Source organism: Rattus norvegicus, chromosome 3 (assembly GCF_021556685.1).
Source record: "Rattus norvegicus strain SHRSP/BbbUtx chromosome 3, alternate assembly SHRSP_T2T, whole genome shotgun sequence".
Classification (NCBI taxonomy): Eukaryota; Metazoa; Chordata; class Mammalia; order Rodentia; family Muridae; genus Rattus; species Rattus norvegicus.
Window position 1 is genome coordinate 71,332,499 of NC_141536.1, and position 11,699 is coordinate 71,344,197.

At 35.8% G+C, this 11,699-nt stretch overlaps 1 protein-coding gene across 1 annotated transcript; it reads left to right on the forward strand.

Annotated features, from left to right (window-relative positions):
* Positions 1-3,485: 3,485 nt before the first annotated feature.
* Or8h10c (olfactory receptor family 8 subfamily H member 10C) lies at positions 3,486-4,451 on the forward strand. Its single transcript, NM_001001376.1, is given in 1 exon segment — positions 3,486-4,451. A coding segment is annotated over 1 exon segment (966 nt).
* Positions 4,452-11,699: the final 7,248 nt, after the last annotated feature.

The window sequence follows — 11,699 nt, forward strand, 5'->3', positions numbered from 1 at the left end:
ATAAGTAGACCCAGCTATACCACTCCTGGGAAAATACCCAAAAGATGCTCCAACATGTAAGGACACATGCTCCAGTATGTTCATAGCAGCCTTATTTATAATAGCTCTAAGCTGTAAAGAACCTAGATATTCTTCAACAAAGGAATGAATACAGAACATGTAGTAAATTTGCAGAATAGAGTACTACTCAGCTATTAAAAATGGCTTCATAAATTATTAGGCAAATACATGGAACCAGAAAACATCATGCTAAGTGAGGTAACCCAATCACAAAAGGACACACATAGTATCCACTCACTGATAAGAAGATAATAGCCCAAAATCTTAGAATACTCAAGATACAATTCACAAACCACATGAAGCTCAAAAAGAAGAAAGACCAAAGTGTCAGTGCTTTGGACCTTCTTAGAAGGGGGAAAATTATTAATAGGAGGAAGTATGGGAACAAGTTACAAGCAAAGACTGAAGAAAAGCCCATCCAGAGACTACCCCACCTGGGGTCCAACCCATATACAACCTCCAAACCAGACAATATTGCTGATTCCAAGAAGAGCATGCTGACAGGAGTCTGCTATAGGTGTAACATAAGAGGCTTTGCCAGAGCATGACAAATAGAGGGCAATGATCACAGTCAACCATTAAATTGAGAATGAGGTCCCCACTAGAGGAGTTAGAGAAAGGATTGAAGGAGCTGAAGGGATTAGCAACCTTATAAGCAAGACAATACCAATGAGCCAGAGCTCCCAGGGACTAAACCACCATCCAAAGAGTACACATAAACAGACCCATCTCCAACTGCATCTGTAGCATAGGATGGCATTGTTGAGTATCAACGGGAGGAGAAGCCCTTGGTCTTTCCAAGGCTCAATACCTCAGGGTAGGTTAATGTCAGGGCGGGGAGGAGAGAAAGTGGCAGGTAGATGGGTGGTGGAACACCCTCGTAGAAGCAAGGGAAGAGGGGATGGAATAGGGACTTTATGAACAGGAAAAGAGGAAACAGGATAACATTTGAAATGTGAATAAATAAAAGTATCCAATAAAAGAAAGAAGCAACTGACTGGAAGATGTAGTATCTTCTCAGACTGTGGATCCTTCCATCTTTAGAAGATTCTACAAATAGTTGGATTCTATTCACTACACAGCCTTAAGTTCTACTTTATTTTCACATATGACATGTTGTACAGGACTCCATCCCTTGGGGGCCAAACCAAAAAGGGAGTCATTTCTACCAATTCTGGAATATTAATTTCATTGTAAATCAATAAAAAAAGATGAGAATCTTTCATTTTGATTATACCTGTAATGATTTCTTTTCCAGAAAAAAAAATTTAACTATTTTAAAAATCCTATTTACCTGTTTTTATTCTTGCTAAAGAGCCCGTGTGTCTTTATTGTGAATATATGAAATTAACTTTATTTCTTCTAATTGTAGGATTTTTATTATATTCCAACAGACTCCAGCTTTATATTTTCATAGTGTGTTTTTAAAGAAAATAAAGCTAACGTTCACAGAAAAACGAAGCAAATTGTGTAGGTGTCATATTTGCTAAAAAAGATAAAATCCAACAAGAAAACAGAGCGTCTTTCATTCTTGGGACACTACAACAGGCTCGTCAGATCGAGAATGTTCAGTACACTTAGTGAGTGAGGACAGATATACATCCAATGCAAAATACATGTAACTAACGCCTTTTTAAAGTGTCCTCACATGTCAGGACATTGTACATAAAATTCTATTAGTAAAATATTTAATATACAATATGAAAATTGTTGAAATATGCAAGTGATACCAAAATCTGCTCTTTTACACAAAATAATATGATTGAGAAAACTCATGTTTATGTTTAAAAATATCATTTAAGTGGTGATTGCCTCTACTGCCAAATGCCAAGTTCATTAGAGCCTACTGCTCTTATTTAAAACATTTTACTTAGAAAATACTCTCCATTTTCAATTTAAAATATCTCTCATGAAAAAATTTGCCACTTCATCCTTAATTCTGTTACTGATAAAGGTACACAACAGATATGTATATATGAATAATATATTTTCTTTTTCAGAGCACTAAGAAATTATCTGATGTGGACATTGTCATGCTTATAATTATCTTCCATAAATACATACCTTTTGGCAGCTTTTGACTGCTTACTTAATATAGATATTAAGTGTAGTCATAAAAATAACACTGTGAACATATTCATTGTTTTCATCAGCCTTCTTGGGAAAACCCAAAAGCTCTACTGAATTAGTCATTGAACTTTGGTTTTTGAAAGCACGTAGATAATCTTTCTGGAAAATTGGTCCCTGAGGGAGTCCATATATTGGTGATACCCATTTGTCCTTAGATGGTGGCAGAGATAAAAGTACTGTAACTCCTCAGCTTACGTCCATAGTAACTTTTTGACATGCTTTCGGATCATATCTGCTTAAGAAATTTTCCATTTTGTCAATACTCAAGAATAATTTCTAGGTTGACATGACTCTGAATTTAAAAAAATGAAAGGACAAATAGACAAAAGTATTGATTAATACAATGTATGTTCTACAGTGAAGAAATATTTGTGTGGTTAATTATATTTCATATTTTAGTCATAAGAAAACTTAGGAATTAGCATATTGAAAGATTCGTTCATGTACTTTTATTTGTATTGTTTTCCATTTACAAGCTCTGATTCATACTGAGTATTGTTAAAACTGGCAAAATTTGGATCTCTTTGACTTTACTTTAGAAAGAAGTAAGTACTTAGCATTTGTTTATTAACTAAATGAATGTCAATATTTGTACAAACAGCCACACAACATTGATTAAGAGTCTATGAGTGAATAGTGTAATTTTAGAATATATTTTAGATTTTGTTGACAGGAAAATAATGCACACAAAATCCATTAATGTTTTATGTCATCATGTACCCTATTTAACTATATCAAAACTGAAATCTATTTATAGTTAGCTTTATTGATATCAAAATTTAATAAACAAAAAATAATCAGGTAGTTTTATCTTCTAATTATTCATGATAGGTAAGAAATTAGGATTAGATGAGTAGGCATATAGAGGACAAAAATTCATATTCATCCTCCTTTGAGCAACACAATTCAGAAAATCCCAAAGAGCAGGCTTCATTTTAACTCAATTATGAAAAGTTATTTGTCCTTTCTAGATTCTTTATTTAAAATGGATGCATGCCAGTGGTGCCTATACACAAATATCTGACACTAATTATGGTGCGATTAAAGGAAATTATTTATAAAATTACTATGGTAAGTACAAACACGAATTATGCAACCTGTTAGGGTATCCTAGTCAAATATGAGGGTTTTTTACATCTATCTATCTTCAATATCTATTCATCCTCATAATCTATCAATATTGTGCTAACAAAAATAAAAAAATACTAGCACATACATTTACATAAAAATCCTTTTCATAGTTAATCAAGCTGAGTATCACCTTTGATTTCTTTTCAGTTTTAGGGTTGTTCACTATGAGCACCTGGAATTACACAAAAGAGTCTGACTTCATCCTCATGGGGCTGACAGATTCCAAAGAGTTACAGCTAGTCCTCCCTGTTCTGTTTCTGCTGATGTACCTGGTCACTGTGCTGGGAAACACAGGCATGATGCTGATCATCCGTCTAGATGCTCGGCTTCACACTCCAATGTATATCTTCCTAACCCATCTGTCATTCCTTGACCTCTGTTACTCAACTGTCATCACACCTAAGACTTTACAGAATCTGCTGACTTCCAACAAAATCATTTCCTTTATTGGCTGTTTCACTCAGATGTATGGTTTTGTCCTCTTGGCTGCTGCTGAATGTTTCCTTCTTGCTTCAATGTCCTATGACAGATATGTGGCTATCTGCAACCCTTTACACTACCCAGTTATCATGTCCACAAGGTTCTGCAGTGCCCTTCTCACTGGTTCCTATATGATTGGAACTTTGGATGCCACTGTTAATATACTTTGTATGAATACCTTATACTTCTGCAGACCCAAGGTTATCCATCATTTTTTCTGTGACACGTCCCCAATTTTAGTACTGTCTTGTAATGATACGCATAACATTGAAATCATTATATTCATCTTTGCTGGTTCTACTCTAATGGTGTCTCTTATCGCAATATCTTCCTCCTATATGTCCATTCTGTCTACGATTTTGAAGATCAATTCCACTTCAGGAAAGCACAAAGCCTTCTCCACTTGTGCCTCTCATCTCCTAGGAGTCACTGTGCTTTATAGTAATATTATTTTTACTTATTTGAAACCAAGTAATTCCTACTCCTTGGGAAAGGATCAAGTGGCTTCTGTTTTCTATACTATTGTGATCCCCATGCTGAACCCACTCATTTATAGTCTCAGAAACAAAGAAGTAAAAAATGCTGTTCATAGAGTTATCAAAAAGCAGGAAGGCTCAAGGCTTCAGATCAGAGTGACACTTAGTAATTAAGATATTGTTTTCTTTCTGTTATATATATTGAAATATTCCTTGGTTTTTCTCTCTAACTGCACCAGATAGCATGATTTCTATCTTTGTGGAGTTTCTCTTATACAACAGTACCTTGGCCCTATATGGTAATGTGCTGTCTAAATTTTTGTATTTTTGGAAATAAAGAAAGACATTAGTGATGGTTTAAATAACTATGTTATTTTTAGCAAGAAAAGCTAACTGACACTATAACAATATCTTCAGAATCATTTTAATAGTATATGAAGTAATGACCTATAAAGGAAATGATTAATGTTTCTGTTTATGCTGAATTTATTTAGATTCATAAAATAAATAGTAATTACAGGAACATGTGATGGAAAAATAAATTAAATATTCTCAAATATAAGCATAGTAAACACAATGTTATGAATTATAATTAAGATTTAATTTTTAATATTTCATAGTCATGTCTTTTCTTTAACAATATCTATTGTTTATTTTTTAATCAATTATTTTTGCACTCCAGATTTTATTCCCCTCCCGGTCTACCCCCTTACTGTTCCACACCACATACCTCCTCCCCACAAACCCCCTTCTCCACAATTATGTCCCCACCCCACCCACCAGACAAGGCCTCCAAACTTCCTGAGGCCTCCAGTCTCTTGAGTGTTAGGTGCATCTTCTCTGACTGAACCCAGACCCAGGAGTACTCTGCTGTATATGTGTTGGAGGTCTCATCTCAGCTGCTTTATGCTGCCTGGTTGGTGTTCCTGTGTCTGAGAGATCTTGGGGGTCCACGTTAAATGAGCCTGCTTGTCGTCCTACATAGCTGCCATTCTCCTCAGTTTCCTCCAGCTTTTCCCTAATTCAACCAGATGGGTCAGCAGCTTCTATTCATTGGTTGAGTGCACATATCTGCATCTGACTCAGCTGTTTGTTGGGTCATTTTGAGGGCAGTCATGATAGGTCCCTTTTGGTGAATGTCCCATAACCTGAGTAATGGTATCAGGTCTTGGAGCCTTCCCTTGAGCTGGATCCCCCTTTGGGTCTGTTCCTGGACCTTCTTTTCCTCAGGCTCTTCTCCACTTCCATCCCTGTAGTTCTTTCAGACAGAAACAGTTATGGGTCCGAGTTTTGACTGTGGGATAGCAAACCCATCCTTCACTTCTTGCCCTTTCTTTCTGCTCGAAGTGGGCTCTACAAGTTCCCTCTACCCATTGAGATTTTTAAAGAATAGAACACTGTAACAAACATAGAAAACCATGTGCATGATATTCAAAAAACAATGATTGTGGAAGCATGTCTATGTAAGAAATGGAGAAACAAAATCTTGTTATTCCGTTACATTTTTGATACATATTGGTTTTTGAAAATTTGAAAATTTGAAAATTTCCTTTCTGCTGTTTAGTTTTATATATTGAATCAAGAAAGCATTTTGTAAAAAGGTCCAATAAATAAACAAAAAAATTAATAAAAGTGCTAGTTTTTAAAAAGAAAAACTCAAACCACTGAACTGAGAATGGGACCCCCTTTGGTGGAATTTGAAGAAGGATTGAAAGAGCCGAAGGGGCTTGCAACCCCCTAAGAACAACAATGCCAACCATCCATAACTTGGAGGGACTAAATCACTACCAAAAGACTATACATGAACTGACCCAGGGCTCTAACTGCATATGTAGCAGAGAATAACGTTGTTGGGGCACCAGTGCAAGTGGAAGCTCTTGGTTCTGACAAGGTTGGACACACAGTGCAGGGGATTCGGGAGTGGGGGCTGTAAGGATGTGGATGGGGGGAAAACACCCTTAAGGGGGAGGGGGGAGGAATGGGGGCTTATGGACAAGAAACTGGGAGAGTAATTAACATTTGAAATATAAATAAAGAAATATATCTAATAAAAAAGTTAAAAAAATAATGACATAAAAAAAAAACCTCTCATATTGCCATTCCGTTATGTAGAATGAAAATTTTCCATGTAGGAGAAAAAAAAATCAGGCTTCTAATTTTATATTGTAAGTGTATTGATACTTTGTAAAAGTGTCCTTTTTGCTAGAACATACTGTACCTTTGAAAAACACTTAATTCTCTGATATATCAAATGTCTCTGGCATACTTTCTCACTGTCTTTTATCTTGTTACTTTAGTGTTTTTAGACGAATGAAAGTAATTTCTTATTTAAAAAGTTGATCTCCTTTTTACATTTACATTTTACAAAAAACAAACGAAAGCAAATATTTGACAAGTAGATATTTTTATGTCGATCTCAAAATTTGTTGTAATTATTTTTAAAATTGTATGTATATATTATGTACCTATGTTTGAATTGGCTTCCCTCTTTTTAAACATACAGTCCACTTTCCAATTGTTTAATTTACCTTTCCAAACTTTTTTCTTTTTACACACACTGAAATATATATTCAACCCACATCACCCACTTCTATTTTTTCTCTCTGTCTCTGTTACTCCATTTCTTTGTCTCTGTGTGTTTGTCTGTCTTTCTGTCTGTCTCGCTCTTTCTCTCGAAATTAGGATGTTATTCTAATTTTTCTTGGGTCTATTTTGGTTAACTACGATTGTTAATGGTAACATAAGTAAAAGATTATGGGCAAGTCAGAAAAGATTATATTAGTGAAAAGAGAATAACAACTTTCTCCTGGCAATCATTTACTGATCATAATCAGGAGAAATACACTTCAAAGCCACTACCCACACAAATGGCAGAAATTTGAAGTTCTCAGAACCTCCTACATATATCTTTACCTGCCTTGTTGTCTTTATACTCATAATGCCCAGGACTTGACTGTGTTTTCAGTGTTCCACAGAATTGTCCCTTATCCTCTTACTCTGGCCTTGTATAGAATTTGCACAGCCAGTACTTAGAATGAATCTTGGTAGTCCAAAGTTATCTTGACAACACAGTTAGTTAGAGACCACAAAACCACTCTCACTTATAGAAGACCCTATACCAAAACACAAAGTAAATCGGTTCCTGAGCATGGTCCTAACTGCATGAACTATGATAGGTAGACACAGTGTCATCCCACAGAAGAAAATTAATTTTTCCTCTCTCAGAATGTATTTTGTTCTCAGAGAGGAACAAGAACCTTAAGCTGGGTGAATAGAAAAAGAGAGGCTCCGGGAGAAGTTCAGGGGAAAAAGAATGTGTGTGTGTGTATGTGTGTGTGTGTGTGTGTGTGTGTGTGTGTGTGTGTGTACTTAATCTTTATAGAACATAGTTAAGTAGAAACACCAAACAAAGTATTGTTTATTCCACATTTTTTGAAACAGGGTATTTTTATATACCCTATGTTGACCTGATATTCAAATGTTGCCCAATTTTTTTATATATGCCAATTATTTCATCATAGCCTACTTCCTGATAGGATTATAGGTACATAAAATCACACCCAAATAGCTGACAAATAGAGTTCTACAGAAACAAATATTTTCTTAAATATTTATTAGATATATTTCTTTACTTACATTTTAAATGTTATTCCTCTTCCTGGTTTCCTGTCCACAAGTCCACATTCCTTCCCCTCCCCCTCCCCTATATGGGTATTCCTCCCACTCACCCTCCTTACCCCCCCTGACATTCCCCTACACTGGGGATCCAACCTTGGCAGGAACAAGGGCTTCCCCTTCCACTGGTGCCCCAAAAAGCCATTCTCTGCTACATATGCATTTGGAGCCCTGGGTCAGTCCATGTATAATCTTTCGTTAGTGTTTTAGTACCTGAAAACTCTAGTTGGTTGGCATTGTTGTTCTTATGGAGTTGCAAGCTCCTTCAGCTCTTTCAATACTTCTTTTAATTCCCACAAAGGGGTCCTGTTCTCAGTTTGGTGGTTGGCTTCTAGCATTGACCTCTGTATTGGACATGCTCTGGATGTGTCTCTCAGGAGAGATCTATATGTGGTCAATTTCAGCATGCACTTTTTAGCTTCATCAATCTTACCTAATTTTGGTGGCTATATATTTATAGGCCACATGTGGGACAGGCTCTGAATGTCCATTCATTTCTGCTTTTTAAAGGGTTACAATCCCCTTCAGCTCCTTCAATCTTTCTAGCTCTCCCATTGTGGTCCCTAGGCTTAGGTTGATAGTTGGCTGTAAGTATTTGCTTCAGTATTGGTCAGGTGCTCATAGAACCATTCAGGGAACAGCCATATCAGACTTCTGTTAGCAAGCACTTCTGGCATTAGCAATAGTGGGGGTCAGGGGCTGGTGTCTGCAGATGGGATGGATCCCTAGGTGATGCAATCTCTGAATGACCTATTCTTCAGTCTCTGTTCCATGTTTTATCCCTTTCTTTCCTTTGGGGAGGAACATTTCTGCGTTAACAATTTTGAGATGCATAGGTAACCCCAATCCTCATCTGGAGGCCTTGTATATCTATTGCAGTGGTATTCTACAGCTTGTATCTCTCCTTTGTTGGGCATTTCAGTTAAAGTCATTGTTATTGTCTCCTGTAACCCTCTTATTTCCCTGGAAACTTTCTAGTGGCTCTACCAGTCCCCTATCCCCATCTACTGCATGCTTTTATTCAATTTCCAGATACTCGGTATTTCTCTCCTGTCCATTCGAATACTTATTTCTGTACTCCATATTCCCTCCCCCTTCTCTCTCCCACTCTGGGTAGTTCCCTCCCTCTAGTTCCTGTTATTGTTATACTTATTCTATATAGGATTGAAGCATCTGCCCATTGGTCTTCCTTCTTCATAAGCTGTATATGTTTTATAGGTTATATCATGTGCATTCTGAGCTTTTGGGCTAAAATCCACTTATCAGTGATTTTAGCCATACCATGAGTGTTCTTTTGTGTATGGGTTACCTCACTCAAGATGATTTTTTTAATTCCATCCATTTGCTTGTAAAATTCCATGAGGTCATTGTTTCTAGTAGCTGAGTAGTACTCAATTGTGTAAATGTACATTTTCTGTATTCATTATTGAGGGGTATTTGGGTTGTTTCTAATTTCTGACTATTATAAATAAGGCTGGTATAAACATAATGGTGCATGTGTCCTTGTTATATGTTGGTGCCTCTGTTGTGTATATTCCCAGTAGTGGTATAGCTGGGTCTTCAGGTAGAACTCTTTCCGTTTTTCCAGGTTGACTTCCAAAGTGGTTTTACAGCTTCCAGTCCCATCAGCAATGGAGAAGTATTCCTCTTTTTCTACATCCTCTCCAGCATCCGCTTTCATCTCAGTTTTTGATCTTAGCCATTCTGATTGGCTGAGGTGGAACCCCAGGTTTCTTTTGACTTCTATTTCCCTAATCACTAAAAATTTAGCACATTTCTTTAGGTGTTACTCAGCCATTCAAGATTCCTCAGTTGAGAAATCTTTGTTTAGTTCTGAGAAAGAATTTAAAAACCTATTTTTAAATAGGGTTATTTGTTTTATTCTGGAGTCTAACTTTTTGAGTTCTTTGTGTATATCGGATATTAGACCTCTATGGGATTGTAGGGAAAGTAAAGGTCTTTTCTCAATCTGTGAGTTGCCATTTTGTTCTGTTGACAGTGACCTCTTTGCCTTACAGAATCTTTTCAATTTTATGAGGTCTGTTTTGTCAATTGTTAATCTTAGAGCATGAACCATTGGTGCTTTGTTCAGGAAATTTTCACCTCGTCAAATGTATTAAAGAATCTTTCCCACATTCACTTCTATTGGATTAGCATATCTGGTTTTATGTGGAAGTTCTTGATCCACTTGAACTTCAGCTTTGTACAAGGACATTAGAATGGATCATTTTGCATTTTCCTACATTCACACTGCAGGTTGAACTAGCACTGTTTATTGAAAATGCTGTCCTTTTTCTACTTGATAATTTTGGCTTTTTTTCAAAGATCAAGTGATCATAGGTGTATGGGTTCATTTCTGGGTCTTCTATTCTATTCCATTGATCTACCTGCCTGTCTCTATGCTAATACCATGTGATTTTTATCACTCTCGCATGGCAGTACAGTTCAGGTCAGGAATTGTGATTGCTCACAGGTTCTTTTATTGTTGAGAATAGTTTTTGCTATCCTGGGTTTTGGTTTTTAGCTATTATAAATGAATTTAAGAATTGCTCTTTCTATCTCTGTGAAGAATTGAGTTGGAATTTTTATTTGAATTGCATTGAATCTATAGATTGCTTATGGTAAAATGGCCATTTTTACTATATTAATCCTTCAGATTCATAAGCATGGGATTTCTTTCCATCTGCTGATGTTTTTTCAATTTATTTCTTTAGAAACTGGAATTTCTTGTCATACAGTTCTTTCAGTTACTTTGTAAGAGTCACATGAAGATACTTTATACTATTTGTGTCTATTGTGAAAGGTGGCCTTTCCCTAATTTCTTTCTCAGTCTGTTTATCCTTTGAGTAGAGGAATGTTATTGATTTATTTGAATTAATTTTATATTCAGCCACTTTGCTGAAATTCATTATCTAGCAGTTCTCTGGTATAATTCTGTTTGCAAAAATTTAATTGAGTGTTTTTGCATAAATATTAATGAGACAAATTGGTATAAAATTCTATTTTTCCTCTTTGGGTCTTTGTGTGGTTTAGGTATCAGTGTAACTATGGATTCATAGAACATATTAATGTTCCTTATGTTTATATTCTATGCAATAGTTTGTGAAGTATTGGTATTAAGTCTTCTTTGAAGGTCTGATAGAATTCTGCACTAAAACCATCTGGTCCTGTGGGTTTTTTGGTTGAGAGACTTTTAATGATTCCTTTTATTTTATTAGGAGTTATGGAGATTGTTTAGATGATTTATGTGATTCTGGTTTAACTGTTGTGCCTGGTATCTGTCTAAATTTTCCAGATTCATTGAGTATCATCTTTTAAGGTAGGATTTGATGATTTTTTAAATTTCTCCAATTTCTGCTGTTATGTCTCCCTTTTCATTTGTGATTTTGTTAATTTGGATATTGTCTCTGTGCCCTCTAGTTATTTTGGTTAAGTGTTAATCTGTCTTGTTGATTTGACTGGAGAACCACATCCTGGTTTTGTTGATTCGTGTATTTTTCTCTTCATTTCTACTTGAATGATTTCAGTCCTCAATTTGATTATAGTTTTTATTAGATATCTACAGAACATTTTACCACAAAACAAAAGAATATACGTTCAACTCAGCACATCATGACACTTCTCCAAATTGGATTATATGAACAGACAAAAAAGTCTCAATAGATACAAGAACATTGAATTATTCCCATGCATACTACAGGTTCACTTCAGACTAAAGTTGGTCTTCACTAACTGCAAAACAAACTG